The sequence below is a fragment of the Pleurodeles waltl genome, chromosome 3_1, assembly GCF_031143425.1.
Source record: "Pleurodeles waltl isolate 20211129_DDA chromosome 3_1, aPleWal1.hap1.20221129, whole genome shotgun sequence".
Lineage (NCBI taxonomy): Eukaryota > Metazoa > Chordata > Amphibia > Caudata > Salamandridae > Pleurodeles > Pleurodeles waltl.
The window spans coordinates 1,042,951,459-1,042,975,946 of NC_090440.1; the positions used below are offsets into that span (position 1 = coordinate 1,042,951,459).

A 24,488-nucleotide genomic window follows, 5' to 3' on the forward strand; every position below is an offset into this window, starting at 1 on the left:
GATTTAAGAGGGCCAAAATTAAGTTACTGTAACCTGGGATGTCAACTCTATTTTGTTTGTATATTCAATGAAAGATAACTATGAAGCGATGGAAGGCATAAGGAAGACCCTTGTTCTACGGTTGAAGAACAGCATTTGTTGCCTGGGCTAGCAGACCTAGCCTACAATCGAAGAAAGCAGGAATTTGATTATTGTGTTTGGAAGCAAATAGATCTGCTCTACATGGGACCCAAATGTCCTGAAAATAGAGGAAACCCCATTTGTTTAGTTTCCAGTCCCTATAATTGCATAGATGATGTGGCTGTTTGCCACCATGTTGAAGTGGCCCTGAAAACACTCTGCTGCCACTGAAACATGATGGAGGAGAAAATACTCCCAAAATGTTTTGGCTAGGCCTGAAAGAACCTTAATTAGTGCTCCTAAAATTGTTGATGCATTTTACTGCTGTCAGATTATCTGTTCATTATAAAACATATCAATGGGCATGGATTCTGGTGAAGACCTCAAGAGAAATAGAGTCTCTAAGATGCCCTGAACAGTTTATGAAAGAGAAACTACCATGCACCTCCATTTGAGAATTGGCTGCCATGAAACCCGATACAGACATATTGATATCTGATTTTAATGGTAGATTTGGAACAAAATTGAAGATCGTTGTTCAGCTGCAAGCCTGTGAATGATATGAACACTAATATGCTTCTTCTTTTTTTCCTGAATTATATAGGAAGTAGATTAGAACAACTGAGCACCCTACTCAGGTGGCAAACCTTCAATCTGTGCAAACTTGGCCATCCAGGCTGCACATCAGCAGTAGGTGTCGATCAGGTGATTGAGGCTACTGACAGGCCAGAACAGGCTTCTTCAGCTTTTATGTCTCTGGTGCTGTAACAGGAGGTCAGTTAACTGACTCTTGCAGTTGACCTCTTCTGTCTGGGGCTTATAGTGGAGAGGACAGGGACAAAATGACATGGATTGAAGAAGCAAGAAGGCCCATGTGAGAAATGTTGGTGCATTATATGGTGTGGTTATGCGCACTCAAGAGGAGTACACTCACAAAACCAACTTGGGTCTAATCAGGCTTGTTTGCTAACACTTAGCTCGAACTAGTGATTCCCTCAGGTAAAGGTTAGTGCCTGTCTTAGGTGACCTAACTGCACTCCAATGACTGTTCCAAGCCAGTAGACTTGGGTGCAACTTTTGAGTGTCAAGTCTTGATCCTCCAGGCTGCACATTACAAGTCAATGGCAATCAGGTGATTGAGGCTACTGACTCACCAGAACAGGATTGATCAGCTTTTGGCTCTGAAGTTCACATTTTCTGTCTGGGGGCTTAGGAGCAACCTTTCAACAAGCCAGGCACCACAGGAATAGCCCCCCCTTTGCTAGCCCAAAGATCATCAGATGCAATCCAGTTTTCAATGCAGCCTCTCTTTGCCAGGTCAAAATACCAGTAGGGATGTCCTTCCTCAGTCCTCTTTTCCATCCATGTGCTGGGTGCAAGGGTGCATATTTATGCCTAGAAAATGCCTTCAGGGGATGTGGCAGTCAAAAGCCAATGGGGTAGTAGGAACTTTCTCGCTTAATGACAACTTCTTGCGAAGTGTGGACTCTAGCTCTGTTAGAGTGCATTATTCTGCCCACTTTCAAGATGGGAGAAACCCTCTCTTTGTGTGTGGGCCCACCCTAGAGATGTGGCTATCTGAGCGCAAGGTGCCCATGTTTGAAAACTTGTTTCCTCTCTCTGTCACCAACGCCACCCCATCTACCATGACAAAAAGAGCAGCCCCTCTCATGTGTCCACCGTTTGCCCATCAAAAGCAGCTTCCCCTCTAAAGTGTACCTTTTGGGCTCACAGCCTCTGTCTTCCTGCTAGGGAGCTGTGCCACCTCTTTAAACCACAGGCCTCTATTTGTTTTACTCCTGGGAGTCCTTCACACTACTTCCCAGGAGGGTAAAAGGCTTTCTTGTACCCAGCCACCGGAAAGCTATCCAGAAGTTGCATTTGAAAAACAAATCATATTAAATTTGGCGTGCGCATCGAGTTGGATTTAATGCAAACATCTTTTGCAGGATTTCATGTATGTACACAAAAACAAACTACCCAGTTTTCGCACATCCCTAGATACAATCAGGTATCAATGGAACTGCAGTCAGCGAAAAAGGGTGAAAAAATAAAAAAAGTGCTGAATAGTGATTTACCCCACCCATCCTGAAGTTCTGATTGATTTGAAAAGGGCACATTCTTATGGCTGAATTTGGAAGAGTGCCGTAATTTACATCTATTGTGACAAAACCAATTTAAGCCTGTGCCCTCATAGGCGTTGCAATCTGAATCAGGAGAATACATATTGATATGAGAATCAAAGTCTTACTGATCTTGAAGTAGTGCTGTATGAGGTCTCTTCCAACTCAGCAAATCTACCCACTAAGAAGAGGGTCTTGCACTTGCCTGACAGCCAATTTCAGTGCCAAGCTACACACTCTCAGTCAGCGAACAGACAACTTTGGAAATCAAAACAACAGAAACTCCTGCCTTCTCAGAAAACACTGGCTTGAATTTACTGGTTATATTAACAGGCTATTCGTTTAGCGTTTTGTTTCAGAAAATGTCAATATATTCATCATGATAACATTTGAGACTTGCCTGAGTATTCATACCAGGAACTGGAACTGTACTTTTATTATCATTCTTAAATATTCCCAACATCTTGGACAATAGCCCCCATGGTCACAGGCAGGAAAAAAGCTAAATTAACACCCTTATCTACCTCCAGACTGTAAGTGCATGAAAACATTCACTGTATAAACAAATGACAAAAAAGTACTCAAATTATCTTTCCTAGTTATGAAACGAGTATAAATAATGTTGCCTGACATAAGAGAAAGTCATATTTTCTCGCTTGATCCTTAACCCCGTTATGGAGGCCCTTCTCCCTGTACTGTGCAGTTTTTTTGTTATGTGCAGTAGTTAGTGCTTAGGGCTCCATACCTTTTTTTCCATATAAGGTATCCAGACTACAACGTTATGTGAGTGTGTGTGATGGAACCCTTTTCGGTCCTGAAAGACTCTATAGAGTGATGATGTAAGTGCTAGAACTTGGTGAAGGGAATGCAGGTCCAGAATGTTAAGTTTGCGGTTACACACAGATGAATAAAGGCATGTAATACATAGCTCTGTGTGTGGCGTATTCATTGGCGGGTGCCCAGGCTGGGGAGGATGCTACAACTGGTGACGGATGGGATAAGTAATCCGAAGATCAACAGTGCTCCTCCAGAGGGTTTGCCGTGGTCCAGGCAAAGTGATCATGCGTTCCAAGTGTGCCTTTGTCAAAGTGCTGAATCGAAGTTTGCAGTATGTGGAGTCAAAGCACCACTCCAGCCGATGTGAAGCATTTGGGGATAATGAAAGCTTCACTTAGAAGTCTATACATCGTTGGTCAAGAAACTACAAGCAAGGCCAAACAGAAAGATACTGTGCTACTACTCAATATAAACCTTTACAGTGCATGGAGGGATAACGATAAAGGTGGCCACAAACAGATAAAGTGCGCTAGCTGACAGAACAGTTAATAACGAAGCATACTTTAGTAACACCTGCCTGATCTTTGAGAAGAAGAGCTCTACTTACTCAGCAGTGGACAAAGAGACGAAGAAAAAGCAGAGGAGTTGTGCTTACTGAGCTGTCCAATACCTGAAATGGCACACCACCAATGCTGTCAGGTGGAGGCTCAGAACTCCAGAAAGTGAAGGGCTCCAATGGAGATCAAGAAAGAGGTCACGGTTCCACTGATTGTTCAAGACAATCCAGAGGCCAGCACATTACAAGGCCACAGAGATGGTGTACATGCACCAATTCACTAAGACTAACAGGTGGAGCTGGGGAGCGCTGCAGTCTCAGTGTCAGCTAATCATGGGAACAGTTATAATGCTGCACCTTCTTGAAATCACCACCACGCTTGGAAATCACTAAAAAACAATATATTGGTGATAGATGGACTGCCTGGATAGAGACAATTGATGATTTACTTGATGCGCTAGAAGAACATATGACAAAAACATGACCAATGAAGTTATGTATTCTCAAATTAAAGAAGCCTTGAATCTCAAAATAAATCCAATGCTGGCTGTAGATTATAAAAGGAACATTTCCAGTCAAGAATGACAAAAAGAGTTGGTGAAGCCATAGATGAGTTTGATGAGAGATTGGATATGCTCACTGCACTGCAGATTCAGTAAATTGTAAGATAAAGAAGCAACAGGTCTCATAGTTATTGACGGATGCCTGTCAGATTCATTCACATCACAAAAGCTAAGAGAAAATCTTTGTCTGGACTGAGTCCTCATGGCTGGAAGAGCTGAAGAGCATGCTGTTCAATAAGCTGCTAACATGGAGGCCGGAGGTTCCAAAAGTGAGTCAGTCATGAACATGAAAAACAAGCAGGAATTCAAAGCTAAAGGACACAAGGTAATGTCTCCACAGAAAAAGAAGCTGTGTTTCAGATGTGGGTTGTCATTTTCAAACTAAGGTAAATGTGCCACCATTGGACAGATATACAGAGGATGTGGTAAAGAGAATCAGTTTGTAACTGTTTGCAAGGTGATGGAATAAGTAAGTGCCTCACGGTGAGAAAACAAAAAGGTCTAGTGAATGTTCCAGAAGTGACCCTCGACGCACGCCCACAAGGACAAGCGACAACATCATTTAAGTCGATCATCATTTAAACCATTGTCAAAAAATTTGTCAGGATCAAAATCAAGTGAAGAAGGTGAAAGTGAAGGGGATGATTGTGCAGTATCAATGTTTAAATCTGAAAAATGCACACATGTTGGACTGACCTCATGTGAAGAAAAATACCAGTCAAAGAAAAGTCAACATGAAAAAACAACAGTCATTCAAACACTGTGCAAACATTACACTGATAATAGAACATTACACTGAAAATAGATGGCTGTTCCATACCTTTCATCATCGCTAGTGGAGTGTCAATAAATGTTATGCCTGTGGAAAAAGATAATGAACTAAGTCCATTACCACGCCTGACGTCGTCAAAAACCAGAGTACACACAGGCTGCATTGACACCCTTGAAAAGTAAAGGTTCATTCGCAGCGGCTATTAAAAACAAAAGTGCAAGTGGCCATTCACCTACTTCAAGGTGTAGTGTCAAGTGCCTGTTTAGTCAGTTTCAGCCCAGCTGCTAATATGGGACTTGTCCCAGTGAACTAGAATATAAATGCTCATCACAAAATAGTAGCCCAGTTTCCTTCAGTATTTTGTGGGTTAGGAAAACTTACGGATGTCCGTGCTGTTGCTCAAAAGACACAGAAGAATTGCATTTAATTTACAAGAACATGTTTAAAAAGAACTCGAATCATTACTTAAGCATGACATCACTGAGCGTTCTACTGGTCTGACGCCATGGGTTTCTCCAATAGTGATAGTGACTAAAAGGAGAGTGAAGGAGCTATACACATCTGCGTGGATATGGGCCATGCAAACAAGGCAGTTGAAAGAGAACAACATCCAGGTCTGCACATTGCTGACATGATAGCACAATTGAATGGTGCGAAGGTCTTCTCTTGCCTTGATTTAAATAATGGATATCATCCTGTGGGACTCAAAGATAACTGCAGGTACATTACAAGCTTTTCTACACATATCGGTCTGTTTTGATACAAAAGATTAATAGCCTTATTATGAAGATGGCAGTCCTAGGACCACCAGCCTCACGGTGACGGTCGGACTGGAATTGACTGCAGCGGATCAACCACCACACTAAGAGTTAGGAGGGCAGACCCGCCTAAAGACAGCAGTTCCCGGCGGGGTTCACAGTGACAACGGTCTTGGTTGTAATCAGTCAGGGTGACGCTGAACTCAGCACTGTCCTGCTCATTACAACCGTGTTCTCCGCCAGCCTTTTCATGGCCATTGTCCCACTATCAGAAGGCTGGTGTAGAACAAGTCCCGGGGACCACCCTGCCAGGCACCATTGGAATGCTTTGTAGACAAAGCGCATTCCGAGGGTGCTGGTCAGCCCCCTCTGTGCTACGAGATAGCACTCAGCTCCTTTAAGGAAGCAGAGTGCTATCTTGTAGCTGTGTTTCCACCCGTCTGACTTGGGGGAGGGGAACACTCTATTTCAAGTTTCCTCTGGTCAGCCAGGTCAGGCTGGCGGAGACCTTGTAATAGGGCAGGGGGGTGACACCACCGCAATGGCAGTGGCGTTTTCCCCGTGAGTTTGGCTATCCCACATTGGTGCCGCCAAACTCGTAATGACCCCCTTAGTTTTGGTGTGTCGTCAGCTAAGAGATTTTTCAAGGTGTCATTAGAAGTATTATACAGCCTGTTGTTAATGCTTTCAACTACAGCAATGACATATTCGTTTTTGAAGCTACACAGAAGGAAGACAGCAAACATGTCAGGCAAATGTGTTATTTACTTCTTGTTGTACGTTTAACACTAAATATCAAGAAATGTGAATTCAATAACACAAAGTTAAAATTCTATCTTTGATGATGGGGCATAATACCAGATCCAGCTAAAAAATATAAGCGATGTCAAATGCCAGTCCCCCCACAAGATGTTTCCATGTTACGTTCATTACTTAGCGTGGCCAGTTACTGTTCCAGATATTTACAAATATTTTGGTACTGTGAGTGCTTCATTGAGAGAGTTGACGAAAAGGAAAGTTTCATTTCACTGGTCACATGCCTGTGAGCAACATTTTCAGAGAATCAAATATGCTATTGAAAATGCTACTAAAATGGCATATTTCGATTCAAAGTTACATACAGAAGTTGTTGATGCAAGCTCATTTGGTAAGGTGCTATCCTTGCACAGCACAGTGGACAGCCAAATGCTCGAAGACATATTGTGGGTTATGCAAACAAAAGTTTGTCTCACACTGAATGAACTTATTCACAATCTGAAAAAAAGTATAGCAGTGGTATGGGCTTATGAACATCTCTATGTGTTCATGCACAGAAAACCTTTCACACTTGAGACAGATCATCAAGCGTTGCTAATCATTTTTAACAATCCAAAAGCTAAGATGCCTTAAATGTTGGGTTTTACGATTACAAGAGTATAACCACACAATTGTGCATCATCCCAGGAAAGATCAACACCCTGCCAACTACTTTTCCAGAGTGCCTATACAGTTTCAAGGTAACCCATGAAGATACCTGAGGCCTACATAAACGTCATTATGAAATCAAACACACCAGCTCTCATTTTGTTAGAACAAATTATCACTGCCACGAGTAAAGTTAGTGACATGTTAAAACTGAAATACCTTATTACACATCAGTGATGGAACAAACATACTCAACCTCTTACCTGTGACAGTGAATACCAGAAGTATAAAACTGTCAAACATGAACTGTTCCTGACAAAAGGCATTTTCCTGAGGGGGTCAAGAATTGTCATTCCAGAGATTCTGTGACAACAGATAATTGAAGCGGTCCATGAAGGACATTGTGGAATCATTTCCAGTAAAGAAGCTCTCTGAGCTCGAGCCTGGTTCCCTCATGTAGATAAACGAGTTGAAAGGGAGTTGCAGGCCTGTCGTCTATGCAAAAGCCTGTCATTGAAAACCATTCAACACCCCTTAAATATGTCAGTTTTGCCAAAGCATGCATGGGAAAGACTTGCTGTTGACTTTTTCAGTGCACTTGACAATGGACATCACCTGATGGTGATTGTGGATGAATACTCTTGCTTTCCATTATTTGAAGATCTCTCATCTATCACTGAGGAAAGTGTCATTGAGAGATTAGATGGCATCTTTGTGACATGGGGCCTTCCTACGTATTTAAAACCTGACAATGGCCTTCCTTTCATTATTTGAGAATTCAGAGAATTTTTCAAGTTGTTTTGTATGAAGCATCAGAAGAGCACACCACTTCGACCACAGGTTAAAAGCCTTGTTGAACGTTTCATGAGTACGTTAGAGAAAGCTGTTCAGCCTGTTGCAGAGGAAAAGCTTGACCTCAAAACTGTCTTGAGTTCTATCCTGTGCGCTTACAGTTCAACATCACTTGGCCACTGGTGAACGGTGTGTGGTATATTCATTGGCAGGTACCCAGGCTAGGGAGGATGCTAAACTCACAAAATCTGTGTTCTGTTTTTCCATCATCCTGGGGATTGTAATTTTATCCAAGACTTGTGGTTTCACCTGGAGGGGACCAAGAAAATAGGCAAAATATAGCAACATTCTGATTTTTGGGGTAAAAATAGCAAAATAGTGCTCCAGATGAGAGTGTCTCAATGTTGTTCATACAAAATTGCATTAACAAACAGTTTGCTGTGCTAAAATGACTATCATGACAGCTTTCAGGAACATGTAGAGCCGAATAAAAAAACTTTTTTTTTCCACAGTTTTCACATTTTTCCTATTTTTGTGCCCTCAGCCTACTTCCAGTTGCTGGTGGAAACACGTGTGAAACCCACGGGTGCATCAGGAAAGCTAAATATTTCTGGAAAGTAGACAACATTCCAAATTAATCAAGGGCTCACATGTGTAGATGCCTCAAAATTTCACTGAAGAAGATAACTGTTGAAATTAAGAATTATTAAAAATGAGCAGGGAAAACAGCTATTTGTGACAAAGTTTTCATCTATAACTTTTTGTCATGATGGCTGATTTACTAAAGAAATATACTAATACATCCAGTAGACCTTTCTGGTTGCAAGAATGTTTACAGATTGTACGTTCTCCAAGACCCCAAGGTACCCAGAACCAAGACCTGGGTTACACTGTGCAATGGTTTTTCATTGTGTACTGAGTATAGACCAATTCATATAGTGAAATATGTAGAGTGAAAATGGGTATCAAGGAAATCTATGCATTTCTGAAATGGGTATAAGATATGGAGTTTAAAAATGTCTTTGTTATTAAACACAGACTTAAATCTAGAAGACACAAATACAGCAACATTTAAATGGTAATAACATATGTTTTAATATTTTATGCTCTCACGTCTTCCGATAAAAAAGATACCTCACTTGTGTGGGTAGTCCTAGTGCCAGTGACAGGAAACTGGCCATAGCACAACATGGACGCATCACATTTTTCCACTGAAAATTGACCCTTTTTTCCAATGTGGGTAGTTGTGGAAGAAAGGGCCCTAACTCAGCCGACATTTATGGATACCTAGCAAACTTGTACATTTTTGAAAACTAGACACTTTGAGGAATCCTTGGCTGACTTGTGTGGCTCTCACTAGTTTTTTTATCCAGAATCCATTGCAAAACCTCAGATCTTAGTTAAAAAAAACACATTTCCTCATATTTCTATGACAGAAACTTCTGGAACCTGGGGGTGAGACAGAAACTTCCTTCCTTCAACCCAGCTTTCCCCCAGGTCTCCCAATAAAAATGGTACTTCACTTCTGTGGATAGACATAGGGGGTCATTCTGACCCTAGCGGTCATGGACCGCCAGGGCCAACGACCGCGGAAGCACCGCCAACAGGCTGGCGGTGCTTCCTGGCCAATTCTGACCGCAGCGGTAAAGCTGCGGTCAGAAAAGTGAAACCGGCGGTTTCCCGCCGGTTTTCCCCTGGCCATAGGAATCCTCCATGGCGGCGCTGCAAGCAGCGCCGCCATGGGGATTCCGACCCCCTTCCCGCCATCCTGTTTCTGGCGGTTTTCACTGCCAGAAACAGGATGGCAGGAACGGGTGTCGTGGGGCCCCTGCCACTGCACCCGTCGCACCCCTTCAACTCCGCCGGCTCCATTTGGAGCCGGCTTCATTGTTGAAGGGGCTTTCCCGCTGGGCCGGCGGGCGGCCTTCTGGCGGTTGCCCGCCAGCCCAGCGGGAAACTCAGAATGACCGCCGCGGTCATTTGACCGCGGTACGGTCTTCTGGTGGTTCCCGCCAGGCGGGCGGGGGTCAGAATGACCCCCATAGTGTCTGCAATAGAAAATGGCCCAAAATGCAATATTTAACCACTCAAAACTGACCCTTTTTTTGCAAGTGGGTAGTTGTGGATTTGTGAACCCTAACTCAGATGGCACCAATGGAAACCGAGTAAACTTGCAAATTTTTTAAAACTAAAAACCTGGGAAATCCAGGGTGGGGTTACTTGCATGGCTCTCACTGGGCTTTGGAATATTCAAGATTCCACACAATTCCTAACACTCAGCATAATTGTGCATGTGCTGATAAAAACACTATGCCACTTGTGTAGCTGGGCCTAACGGATCTAACCATGGCCAGTGGGTTCCCATGAAGGAGGACTTCCATTTACCTCAGTTTGATATGTTCCTACTGTTGACACTAGGCCTACCCACACAAGTGGTGCAGCATTTATATTGACTCGAGTGGGCAAAGCTGGGTGTCAGAAATTTTGTGGATTCCTGCAGATCCGAAAAGTTCCATCACAAAAATGTAAGGAAAATGTGTGATTTGAGGCACAGTTTGAGCTGTGCAGGGCATTGTGGGCAAGAAAACCTCATAGGATCCACGCAAAGCACATCACCCTGGAATCCTCTAGGTGTCTAGATTTTAAAAATGTCTGTGGTCTGTAGGTTTACATGGGTGGCAGCCAAGCACAGCCCCAAATGCAGCTACTCCTATTGCTGACCTACTACATAGCGCTTTCAAGCCTTTTTAGCCAAGATCGCTTGGCCCACCCACAATAGTTACCATTTATTATTGAGAGACTTGAGGCCATGCTGTGTGATAGGAACGTTCTGACTCCCCAAAGATTACAGAAGCTTTCCTTACAAAAATGTGAGGGAAATGTGTGTTTTTAGTCAAAGATTGACGCTTACAGGGTATTGTGGGTTAGAAAATGGTGTGGAATCCAGGTGAAGCGCACCACCTTGGACTCCACAGGATGTCTAGTTTTAAAACTGTCTGGGACTGGGCGTTGAATACCCAATCCACCCCACAGAAGGGGACGCAAGTCTATTGGGCCCGAGGTGGGGTGGAGCACTGACCCATGCCTGGGGGGGGGGGCTCTCCCCCCAAATCATATTAAATGAATCCTGTCCCTAGTGTTTAGTGGGCATATAAGGAGTACCTGCCATAATTTGCCCCGAGGGGAGTCAGAAAGGGGCATGGCCATCTCCATGGTCATACATGCCAATAGACTTAATTCAGGTGGGAGACTCCCGATTTGTGAAGCAAAAAATTGCTTTTATTTTGGCAGTCTCCCACATGAAATTGCTTATCTTTCAATAAAAGTCAAAGGGGGAAATACATTCTCTAGTTTATTTTGTTAGAATCTTCCACTTCCTCTTCTAAAATGTTATTATGTATGCATGGCTGGCATCCCCATTCCATTATTTCTTTAACCAAAATCCCTGGTATCTAGTGGGCTTTCTGCCATCCTGGGGGGTGGAGGGGACAGATCGGGGATAATTGCTCCATTTGCCCCATGGGGGTGCAGAAAGACTGATGCCCCATTTAAATGGGGTAGGGGCTTGACCATGTGCATGGTGGGCAGTCCCCATCCCCATGTATAAAATAAATGCTTCCCCTGGCATTTAATGGGCTTTCTGCCCCCTGAGAAGGCTAGTCAAGGGTAACTATCCCCATCTGCCCCTCGGGCATGAAAGACAAGTGCCTCATTTCATTGGGGTTGGCGCATTGCAATGCTCATGGTGGGGAGCCCTTATGTCTATATTTACAAATAAATGCTTTCCCTGAGTTTAGTGGGCTTTCAGTCGCCACAGGGGGGGAAGATCAGGGTTAATTACCCTCTTTGACCCCCTGGGTGGGTAGAGAGACTGATGTCCCATTTAAATGAAGCGGGACATGGCCATGCCCATGTTAACCCCCTTCCCTATACTTTTCCTGATGTCTAGCAGGCAGATCAAGGGTAAGTACCCCCATTCACCCCCGGCAGCAGAAAGACTGCTATAGTTAAAGATGCTGGGAGCACAATCCCTTGCTTGAGGGGTCGCTCCCTCCGTGTCTAGTGCCTAGCGGTGGATCCCTGCTTGGTGACGACTTTCTTGTGGTAATCCCCAAGCAGGGAATCACTTGGAACAGGTAACATTGGAGAAGGGAGATTTTCCTCTTTACAGCGATACCTCTCCCACCCTTATCACTGCTTGGAGGGCTGAGCTATGCCCCGAGAGCAATGATGCAGTTAAAGTAAAATGAACCCTGTGTGCTAATTGTAATTACAGTAACATTAAAAAAGCACTCAAGGTGCTCCAGGACCTTCCTGAGGAGCCTGAGTTTAAAATGCAATAAAATGCTTTATTTACCTCCCCACTGTTGGCTAATGGTGACACCCGCACTGGAGAGGTAGTGTGGTGTCGGCCATTTGCCAACAAAGGCACCCAGGGGGTTAAGACATGAGAGCTCCGAAGACAATATAAATATAAACAAAGTCACAACTAAAGTTGTGATGCCCGTCACCCTGAGGGAAAAGACTATGAAATTCAGGCCTTCCAGTAGGTAACATCCCAACAAAAAGTGTTAAGATAATTCAGGGGCAAAAAAAGCTAACGAAAGCCTCCTTTATAAGTGCTACAAAGTTGAACATGCATGCGCTTTGTTAAAAAAAATTACAGATTAAAATAGCCATAAAACAACAATATTAACTGTAAAGTGATAGAAAACACGTATCTCTGACTCCAGAAGTAGCAAGAAAGAAGAGAGACTAGCATTGACTCACCTATTTATAAGATGTTACTGGTATACCTGTGTACCTCAATTGGTAGTTTTATCCCAGAGAGTGCTGGACCTTGAAATTTTAGTTTTGTTCATGCTTTCAAAATGTAAACTTTCCTGGTTGCTATTTAATTAAACATGGGTAATTTGAACCTCAGGTCTTGACATAAATTTCAGTAGCATTTTTCAGTTGCATTTTTGGTATCAAAGCCTTCACAAGGTTGTTCATCCAAAATAACCTCTGTTTAATGGAATTGTAGGTTCCTTTGTGAGTCAGTTGTTCTAATCCAGTGTAAGATTTATCCTGATAGTTTCACTGCTTATAGTTTCAATGCTTGTAATAGAGAGATAAAAATGTGTAACCAGAATCACCACATTTTCCAGGAAAAACACAATTTTCACCATAAATTCATGTAGTAGATTATGTATTTGACATAGTAGAGTGATAACCTCTGAAAAGTATTACCTCACTCAAGCTACTTTAGTGTCTGATAATCCTTATAATCATATTCCACCTTCAATGTGTACTGCGGAATGCTGCACACCTGGAAAGAGGAAGTAACAAAGCGAAATAACAATATTTCTCCTGTTTATGCATCTATCAGGTAGGCATACCATTTTGGCACAAACCCAAGTTTATTGACTTTAGTAAATCTAGGATTACATCAAAATGCATGGGTGGATGCCCGGGTCCGTCCATAGTGCTCCCATGTAACACCTACTTGACACAAGGTAACTCAAGGTAGAGCAGGGTGCTGCCTTGCATTGTTAGCAATGATGGAAATTATGGAAACTCACACATTTCTCGATTTGCATGGCTTTATAAATGTCATTTCACCACTTCTGCTGCCTTATGTCAACGTGAGTCACACAAGTACAGTGCAAGTTCTTAGTAAATCTGGCCCTATATGTGCATTACATTCAATGACATTTGTAATATCCGTCATGTTTTGCTGGAATATTCCACCCACCAAACTTTAAATAAGGCCCTCGTGTTGCAAATGTTATTACAAAATTGTAGCGTGGCCAGTACAATCTATGTAATCTAGTCCCAGGGTGGGGAACCCAGTAAAAACTCCCCTGGAAACACTTGCACCAGATCCCTTACTATGCAGACTGAATTCATCTCACCCACTCCTCTTTGAGCCAGCAACGTCAGAGAAGATGGCGAGTGGGAAGTTCATTTTAAACACCCTGTTCACAAAGACAGAGCCTTCCACCTGTTATTTAATAGAACTATGCTCTTCTCAGATTTGTGGTTTTCGTTAATATGGCTTCTATGATATTTGAAACATTTTCAATACAACATCTCATGTGTTGTTATAATTATCATTAACAGGTTCAGGGAAAGTGTGGCTAGATGATGTGAAATGCACTGGACAGGAATCATCAATCTTCGATTGTCCAAAAAGTCAATTGGGAGTCCACAACTGTAATCACAATGAAGACGCTGGTGTCCAATGTGCCACTTAACTTATGGACAGTCTGCACTTAATTTCTATAAAAACTGGGGGCTAGGAGACTTTTTGTCCCACAAATCAATACTTACTAGAGAACTTTAAAAAATCCAAGTTGAATGGCTCCATAACCAAGCTCACTAGCATTTTTTCATTATTTGTTCTGGAATATTACTTTCACTAATGGAGAATACTGTAACGCATATTTGTAATTATTCTACGATGTGTATAAATATGAATTAACATATAATTCTTGTTAATGCGTCGAAAAAATATCTGCTGTCCTTCAATCTGCTCAAGCCGCTTAAAGTCTCTCCTTTTTAAATTCGTGTTTACTCTGTTGGAATAATGTCTTTGTGCAATGTATTTTTCTCAATATGGTAAAGATGTAAGTGGATTACTGTAAAAATGCTGCTAGGAAAAGCTCCAGACATTCTTTTTTTCAAGTCCACAGAGTTCCAGCAACTACTTCTTAGCCTCGGAATCACTGTTGTTTCGTGATAGTGGGATGTAAATGTAACAGTGTGAGTTAAAGTGTCTCATGTGGGTTTGAATACTTGCCAACGTCCACAGGTGGAAATGTGTTTAAATGGAGTAGCTCTTCTGTGGTCTGCTAAACCCATAGAGGGGGCATACTTCTAGATTAGATGAGTTTTCAGCAAAGCCATGCTAACATTGCTGAAAAAAAAAAGAACTCTCACAGGAAGGTATTGATTTGACAATAGATCAGGCCTACAGAAGGCTCATTGACATTGTAGAACATTTGAGTTCTAGGAAAAATAGGCTCATGCCAGGGGCGTAACGGGGCCCTTGCTCCCTCCTGGGTTCCAGTTTTGGGGGGCTCCCCTCATCCTCGAAGCCATGCCATTGTAGGCCTTGCAAAGTGTGTTCAATAGCATGGAATATTAACTAGTTAAACACTCTGGAAAGTCACTTTGTTTTCCTGAACAAGCCTCTGCAGTGTGGGGTGTTAACCTTTCAGGGTGCCCCATTTAGCCCAAGACCAATGAATATCTGTGCAATCTGGGAAACGCCTGGGTCCCTCATCACATCCTACGGTGGGGGAGGGAGGGGGGTATCGTTTTAACGTAACAAAATTGTGAAGTTTACAAACTTTGACCTTCACAAAATTTCAATTGTGCAAGCATTTAGCATTTTGTAACAAAACATTTCTAAAAAACTTGGGCCCATATTTATACTTTTTGACGCAAAACTGCGCTAACGCAGTTTTGCGTCAAAAACATTAGCGCCGGCTAACGCCATTCTGAAGCGCCATGCGGGCGCCGTATTTAATCAATGACGTTAGCCGGCGTTAGCCGCCGGCGCTGCCTGGTGTGCGTGGAAAAAAACGATGTACACCAGGCAGCGCCGGCGTAGGGGAAAATGGAGTTTGGGCGTCAAAAAATGGGGCAAGTCAGGCTGAGGCAAATTTTTCGCCTCAACCCGATTTGCGTCATTTTTTTTCACTCCCAACCCCCATTGAAATGACTCCTGTCTTAGCAAAGACAGGAGTCATGCCCCCTTGCCCAATGGCCATGCCCAGGGGACTTATGTCCCCTGGGCATAGTGGCATGTAGGGGGGCACAAATCAGGCCCCCCTATGCCACCCAAAAAAAAAAAAAAATACCTACCTGAACTTACCTTAAGTTTCCTGGGATGGGTCCTTCCATCCTTGGGTGTCCTCCTGGGGTGGGCAAGGGTGGCAGGGGGTGTCCCTGGGGGCATGGGAGGGCACCTCTGGGCTCCTTCCGAGCCCACAGGTCCCTTAACGCCTGCCCTGAGCAGGCGTTAAAAAATGACGCTAACGAGGGTAGACGTCATTTTTTTTGACCCGCCCACTCCCGGGCGTGAATTTTGCCCAGGAGTATAAATACGACGCACATGCCTCAGAGTCAATTTTTTAGACGTGAACGCCTACCTTGCATCTCATTAACGCAAAGTAGGTGTCCACGATAAAAAATGACGCAAACTCCATGGACTTTGGCGCTAGACGCGTCTAACGCTAAAGTATAAATATGGAGTTAGTTTTGCGTCGGAATTGCGTAAAAAAAAACGACGCAATTCCGGCGCAAACGGAGTATAAATATGCCCCTAGATCTTTACAGCAATACTTTGTTCCAGTTGTTTTCTCTCATTGTAAATTTCACAAACTTCTCAAACCGTTGCAAACTTTACAGGAAAAACCTGTACAACTCTCTAGTAACATGCAGTTTTTAGTCTTTTTACCTTAAGGGTGTTCAGTAGCTTTATTGCTTGACTGACTTCATTTGAGCACTTTCAGTAAAACCAGAAGAGATTTGTAACAATTTAAATTGTGCATATGCTTGTCATTTTTTTACTGCACCTTAATTTAAAAAATAAGGTCAGCAGAGGAGCAGGGTGGAAAACCGTTTTAAGTTAACTGTCACTGAACTTTGGTGACACTATTTGTTGGCTTGAATATGGAGGTGTAATAAATAAAACCAAGGAATTAATGTGCCTGTCTATTTCATCTATACACTCGATTTCTAATAAATAAAAACGCTTATAGAGACATGCATTGTTTTAATTTAAAAATTCTCACATTTCAAAATACCTAATAAGATGCTTTTATCAGATCATTTATTTATGTGCTATAGCGCTAAGTCAGGTTCAAGGAGCAGAGGAGCCTCAACCAGAAAACTGGAACAGAGGTAACAAAGAATGTTCCTCTCTTTAAGCCTGAAGTACGAAAAATTGCAAGCTTTGGGAGTGCAAAAACCACAGTCACAAAGTACAAAAGAGACAACGTGAGTAGCACATGTCTCTGTAACATGCAAATAACCACCAATTCACCCCGTTCGAATCCCTAGGAAGAGACATTTAGGGCCAAATTTACAAGGGCCTTGCGCCACTGGAGCGTCACTTTCAGTGATGCTCAGGTGGTGCTTTTCACTGCACTATATTTACAAGGAGGCTTTAAACCACTTTTTGTGGCTTAACACCTCCTTGTAAATATGGCCCCCAACGCAGTTTTCTGCATCAGAGGGGCGTGCAATTGGTGTTGCTGAGAGCGTTAAACTGCAACACCCATTGCTTTTGATGCTGCCCCAGATTTACAAGAAGGCGTAAATCTGAGGCAGCGCCAACAACTAACACAACCCCAGGGGTGGCGTTAGCATGGCACAAGGAGGAGGAATACTTTGAAGCACACATAGAAGGAATAAAAGGCCATGAATGATTATTTATGTGCAGGAAAGTATCCCTTCCTGCACATAAACAATCATTCCAAAACGGCACTTCGGAACTTCTGTGTGTGCTGCATTATGCAGCACACATAGAAGTGCCAAATCTCCTTTGTAGATTGTTTATGTGCAGGAAGGAACACCTTCCTGCACATAAACAATCAATCCCCTTAATTCAGACACTTCAGGATGTCTTCGTTGGCGCAGGCAGCATAATTTAGCACCGGCACAGAGGGAAACACAGGGGTATGCTGTATTGCTGCAAATACGGCACAACTCTGTGTTTCAAAAGTGGTGCAGCAGGGCGCTACTATTTTTGGCGCAGCACGGTGCTGCGCCACTTTGTCATAAATTTTGGCCATGGGTTATTGCAACTCGCAAGGATATGAATCAATGCTCTGCGACTTAGGAAGCACTTGCAAACCATTGCTAGGATCCCAAGATTCCTTTGGTAGTTAACACGTAAGAAGATCATCTAAATGCCCTACGGAAACCAGGGCATTTATTAAACAGACAGCAATGGTTCGCTGCAGGAGTATCATTCAATAATTTATAACGGCCCCAGTGTACCTTTTGAGACTAATAAATCACCGATTCCAGTCAATGTAGTATCTAAATCAACAACCGAAGCAGCCAACACACATCACCTATAGGATTATTTATTTAAGGATATCAGTTGGAAGGAAATGCAGAAATCGTGATTAGTGCTGAAACTTGATCATACAGTGACAAATGAACAACAATGTGAAGTACGTGCGTACATAAAAAATGGCAAAACGCAAAAGAGCAAATACCAGTATGCAGCATGAAGAGATAAGGGAAGAAGAAGTTGTACACCTATTCTAATCTAAACACAAAGCGGTCAGATGGCCTGTGAAGTCATCGGTATTTTGAGCAGCTTTGTTCTTGGAGGGTCATCCTCAAGAACATTATCTCTTGCTGTGTGTTAGAGTTTCACTATGATTGCGCTCTAGCTGTTTCCGGAAATTTTGCAGATCAATGCATTTCTCTGTAGGCAAAGGTTCCTGCCCCAGTGGTCCCGCTGACAATATAAATACCAGGAGCTGGCTGGCTCATGTGCTGCAAGGTGGCAACGATGGGCAGATAGTTCATAGTAGTTGCACAGTTATGGATTTGAAGGGCTGGTTTTAGTAGTCCCAAATATTCAAGCAAAATTATCTCTTTAACGCATTCAGGCAACGTATTGGAATATTCTTGACCCACGATTAAGCCAGGAGCTGGCCATTCTTCCTGTCTCAAATATGACAGATATCGCACGAGCTACTGGTGGCAAATAAGTTCATTGTCTTAGAAAGAGAGCAGTTGCAAGAAGCGACTGCCAGTTTCTTGTGAGGATTCCTGCTGAATGGAGTTTTCCTGCACTTCTGAAAATGCACCCTTGCAAGCCTTCTTGTGAAAGGCATTATGTTCAAGAGTCTCTCCATCATAAACCTGTTCTTCTCATCAAGCTCCCCCCTTGCAGTTATACAATGCATTATTAATCAAGTTTTACCAACAGCTCCAAAACAAGATACCCACTTTCAAAAAAAGAAGCGAGGGAGGTTGCCACTTAGGAGGGGGGTGATGAGCAAGGTGAAAAAGATTGCCAGGACAGATGTGTGGAAGAACCGGAACTGATCGAACTGCAATGACATTTGTGGAATATGTATTTGCCTTTCCTATGACAATTTCTCGAGAAACAGGACATTTTTTCATCACTCAGTGTTAATCAGAGTGGAAGGAGGTCAAAAAGCCCTGTCTCCCTACAACCCCTCTTAGAGAGATATTTGTTAGATTACTTTTCAGAGGAATGTCCACCATTTAATAAAGGGGATTCACTGTTGACTGTCTTATCTTCCCAGGAAACAATTATTCATAAGGACTTTTTTCTATCGGACCGGGGCTTCATTTACAAGCGCTGAGTCATTTTCTTTTTGACACAGCGGTTGCGCTAGTAGTGTTCTACACTGCTCCAGATTTACAAATGGATGCACTGGGCCAAATACATCAGTTTGTAAATGCTTGTATCACATAATACCTGTGACAGGCATAAAGTATGCAGTGTATGCGGTCCCACAAGAGACACCACCAGAACTGACGCAGTGAAGTTTGCATTTCAGTGCATCATTCTGGGACTTCACTGCGTCAGAATTTTGCAGTCTGCTGAGAGCAGGTGTAAAATTGATGCAGGACTTTTCTATATAAGGGCCTCCTCGGATTCCTGGAGTACCGTTATTTTTTTATGCTGGTCCATCAAAATGTGAGTTTAGCACCAACAGATGCATCAGAATTTCTGACACGTCTGTGAAAACATGCACCGTGGAGCTCTGTATTGTAAATACATCCCATCCATGGCATCATTAGGGGATCGTAGGGCAGTGCAAGAAATCTGATGCATCAGGCTGATGCGTCAGATTCTGTAAATGAGGCGCAATCAAATCTTGTTGGATGTTTAAATTCTCCATTAACGCTAATACCTATTGCTTCTACAGGGTACGGTCATTATTAAAAGAATTTCAGACCATGACAACAGATATTGATCTACTCTGCTACTCTTTCAGAAGGTGCATATTTTTAATGATAGGCACATAGCGCATTTGTTAGAAATGAGGTCTCTAGTTAGCAGTGGTTTGAACACTGTTTAAGTAGGGACCCTCAAACTAGTCAGGGTAAGGGTGTCACACAGCTAAGATAACCCCTTCTCACCCCTTGGCTTAAGCAGTTAGGTTTATGTCAGAGGCAATGCGTAAAGTATTTCTACACACACACAATAACACAGTAAAAACACCAGAAAGGTACTCCACACCAATTTAGAAAAAGAGTCAATATTTAGCTGACTAAAACAAGCCTGAAACAACAAAAATCCAACATACACAAGTAAAGGTACTACTTTTCAAGGATTCCATTTTAGTAAAGCACTTAGAAACACACTAGCTCCAACTGGGGCTATCATGGTGTCTTGACGGAGAGGTTCGCAGCAGTCCAACGCCACTCCTGAGGGAGTGCGGGCTGGTCATGGAGTCGCACTGACCCCAGGTACCGTACCTTGAAAAACGATGAGGACTTAAAGACGTTGCATGGAGTCGGGAGGTAAAGCGACGCTGGAGCAGGTGCATTGTTGATTCCTTACCGCTACCGGGGAGGTGAAGTGTCGGTTCCTTACTGCTAGGCATGGGAGGTGAGGTGCCAGTTCCTTACAGTAGCAGGGAAGGGGATGCAGTGACGATGGTGAGGCATTGGTTCCTTACATCCTGCTTGGCTTGATGAATCCAGCAGGTCAAGATGCGAGACGTCAACTTTGCAGTGTCGCAATAACACCACGGGACTATGGGTGCTGCAGTAGAGTCATGTGTCCCAGATGTCAGGGACACGGCACTCGGGACTCATGCTGTGGTGGAACTTTGGAGGTGCTGCAGCGGCATCAGGCCTGTGTTGTAGGTCCCGGTCGTTGCACTCGGCAGGGACCATGAGTCTGATGAAGGCAGCGGTGCAGAGTCAGACAGCTGCGGCAGTTCTGAAGTCACTCTTGAGTTGATGTAATTGGTTTCTTCTTGGTTGCATCAGAGCTCACTTCCAAGGGTCCAGGAAGTGGATTTGGCACCACTTGACAAGTCATGGCTCTCAGCAAGAGAGCCCAGGCAGTATCAGGTGAAGTCTTTGATGTCTGTGAGACTTTTTAACATGAAGCAAGCTCAGTTCAAGCCTGTGGAGAACTTCGGAAAGCAGGAGGTAGAAAGCAAAGTCCAGTCATTTCACTCCCAAGAGAGAAGCAGCAAGCAGCAGGCCAGCACAGCAAAGCAAAAGGCAGAGTGGCAGTCCCTCCTATTGTATCTAGCTGTTCTTCCTGGCAGAATATCCTCAGTCCAGAAGAATTCTTTCTATGTGGTGTCAGAGGTGCCACACTTATTACTATTTCAGTCTTTGAAGTAGGCAAACTTCAAAGATAAGTCTTTGTAGTGCACAAGACTCTGCCTTTCCCCACCCTGTCCCAAGACACACTCCAGGAGGGTGGAGACTGCTTTGTGTGAGGAGAGGCACCGCCCTATTCAGGTCAAAGTGTCAGCTTTTCCAACCACTCTAGCTCAGAAAGACCCATCAACCTGGTGATGGGTCACCAGGGTGTGCAGGGCTAAACCTCATCTCCCTTTGTGTGTCTGTCTAGAGTGAATACACAAACAGCCTTTCTGTCATCCTGAGCCATACATGTATTCAGCACACAGGCAGAGGCACAGAACGGTTAAGCAAGAAAATGCCCACTTTCTGCAATTGGCATTTATTTTCTAACTTACAATTCTAAAGCCAACTTCACTGTAACAATTATTTTAAAATTGTGAGTTCAGAGTCCCCAAACTCCACATCTCTATCTGCTCCCAATGGGAAAAAACACTTAAAACATATTTCAAGTAAATCCTCATATTACCCTATGGGAGAGATAGGTTTTGCAATAGTGCAAAATGAAATGAGTAGTATTTCACTATCAGGACATGTAAAACACAACAGCACATGTCCTAACTTTTAAATACACTGAACCCTGCCCTTGGGGCTGCCTTGGGCCTACCTTATGGGTACTTTACAGGTAATAAAAGTAGAATGTTTGGGCCTGGCAAGTTGGGACTTGCCAGGTCCACATGGCAGCTTAAAAGTGCACACACAGGCACTGCGTGGCAGGCCTGAGACAAAGTGACAGGGCTACTCATGTGGGTGGCACCATTAGTGCTGCAGGCCCAATAGAAACAATTGAGTTACAGGCACACACCATGCACTGTACTAGGGACTTACTAGTAAATCAAATATGCCAATCATGGGGGGGCGTGGCCTGGCCGCCGGGCAAGATGGCGACACCGAGTGAGGCTCCGCCGGGCCTCGGGCCAATTCTTCGTTTTATTAATCCTGCAGGTGGCTGCGGCAAGGGCGGGCCGGCCGGTGCCTCCCCGGGGGCCCCGGTGACGATTTGAGTGCAGCGGGAGTGGCCGTGGCCGTGGCCGGTGCTGTGGCCTGGCGCCGCACGGGCGGGCCTGTTGTCGGCCTCCGCCCCCGCGCGCGTTCCTGAGGCAAGGAGGTGGGGAGGACTGCGGCCGCTCCCGGCGAGCGTGCTGAGCCGGGAGCGAGAGTGTGTGCGAGGGCCTGGTCGGCAGCTGGGTCATGCCGTGGCCCTCGCGGCTCTTGCGTCCCCTGCTGCCGCGTGTCCTCCTGGGCTTCCGCGGCCCTTCGGTTGCGGGGGCTTTTTCGGTCCCCGCGGTCCTTTGGATTTTTAGCCCCCATTTGCAGTTGGTGGTGCCTGGACTACGTCAGTCCGGAGGCGCGTGGGGAGCGGGCCCGGTGTGGAACGCAGGTTCAGCCCTAAGAGGTGGGGACGGACCTGAGGACTGTGATGGCTGTGGCCCCTGGCACGAGCGAGTGGATGGCTGGGGGGGGGTCGCGGCCTGGCTCTACGGTGCTCCCCTCGAGGCGGTGCCCAGGAGGGACTGTCAAACCACACCGGAGACCCTGCACTGCGCTGCCTGGAGTGCCTGTTTGGAGTTTTGGGCCAACTGCTGGACAACGAGTAAGGCGGCCTGGAGGCAGTGCTGCTGCCCCACATGTGGTGACCTACTGAAGGCCTGAAGCTGCAGAGTGCCCTTCTATTGGAGGTGCAGTGTCTGACTGGGGACCTGGATACCCACTATAGCACAGATTTTCTGTGCTGGAGCTGAGGCCGGTGGAGTGTTTGGGGGTGCCAACGCGGCTGGCCTGTTCTGCGGTGAGCTTTGATGTGGGCCTGGTGACTTGGATGCTGACTGGTGGTCCTGCGGAGCCAGCTGGACAGCTGGGAGAGCGGTCTTGGTGGTGGGTACCCACTGTTCCGGATATTTTCTATTGCCCTTGCGCTGTCAGGAGGCCGTGCGTGCTGTGCTGAATTATGGACAAGTCTGACCAACGGCATGCGAAACTCACCTTTGAGGGGGGTAAAAAGAGGGGTGCTGCTTCTGCCTCCCAGCCTAGTGATGTCGAGATTGGAGAGGAAAGCCCTGAGGTGTCTGTGCGGTCCATGTTTTTGGAGCTCAAGACTAGCTTGGTTGGCATAGATGCCAAACTGGACCATGTGACAGAACGGCTTGACTGCATAAGAGACCGGGCCAGGGTGATAGAGAACAAATTGCACAAATGGAGCACATCCTGGAGGTGATACGGAATAAGAATGAGGACTTGGAGGCGCGGTCTTGCCATAATAATATCCGTATTGTGGGGCTGCCGGAGGCGACTGATATGGGCCGCATGGAAGACTTTGTGGAGAGCATGTTGCTGGAACTGTTCGCAGGCGAGCTCTCACGGATGCTGGTGGTTGAGAGGGCGCACCGGTCCTTAGGACCCCGGCCTCCGCCGGGAACACCTCCGCGCCCAATTATTGCACGCCTGTTGAATTACAGAGACGGGGATGCTGTCCTTCGCCTGGCGAGGGATAGAAGGCCGCTGGTTTACAAGAACTCGGAAATCAACTTTTTCCCTGATTACACCCCTGGTGTGCAGGCTCAGAGGCATGCTTTTCTGCCGACCAAACGGCTGCTGAGCCAGGCTGGAGTTGGGTTTGCCTTATTATATCTGGCCAGACTGAGGGTGAGGCATGAAGGCAAGGTGCTGTACTTCATGGACCCAAAGCAGGCGGCCAAGTTTGCTAGACGACTGCCCAGAAAGCAGGGGGCTGCGGGGTCGGGCGGCCGGGGGCGGGGGACGCCGCTTTAAGTGACAATGACTAACTGGCTTTGATTGGCCTAAGGGCATTGATTGGGGCTGCCGGGGGGCGTGCGGGGCCGCTTCTTGCGCGGGTCCACCTGTTGTGTGGTTCGCTATTTGGCCCATGGGCCCCTCTCCCCTAGTGTACTCTGGGTGGAGAGCTGTTGGCCGGCCACTGCCCCTGGGATGAGTCCTATCACTTTCTGCTTTAGCTATAGGGGGTGGGTTTTGGGGTTGATTGGGTGGGATATTGAAAGGGTCCGATTGGGGGGCCTGTGTGGGTGGGGGGGGGCACGGGTTATTCCCGATTGTAGAATGACTGTTTCAATTTGTTGTTCTGGTTGGTTTTTCCTTCTGTTTCTGGCAGGTGGAGATGAGCTTTCTCGTGCAACATTGGATATCTGTAGAGTGGGATGAGGGGTGATGATGCGATGGTGGTTCGATGTTTGACGTGGAATGTGCGTGGGCTTAATGACAGGCGGAAGG

At 45.0% G+C, this 24,488-nt stretch overlaps 1 protein-coding gene across 2 annotated transcripts in view; it reads left to right on the forward strand.

The window, feature by feature from the left end:
* MARCO (macrophage receptor with collagenous structure) overlaps window positions 1-24,488 on the forward strand; it is a 202,095-nt gene that overhangs the window by 162,354 nt on the left and 15,253 nt on the right. The window contains exon 13 of one of the 2 annotated variants that reach the window (XM_069224338.1): window positions 13,971-16,621. The exons of the other annotated variant lie outside the window; for it this stretch is intronic. Within the exon in view, the coding sequence (XP_069080439.1) occupies window positions 13,971-14,104 (134 nt within the window). The 3' untranslated portion in view covers window positions 14,105-16,621. Of the gene's footprint in view, window positions 1-13,970; window positions 16,622-24,488 lie in introns of those variants that run through there. 2 annotated transcript variants of the gene reach the window in all.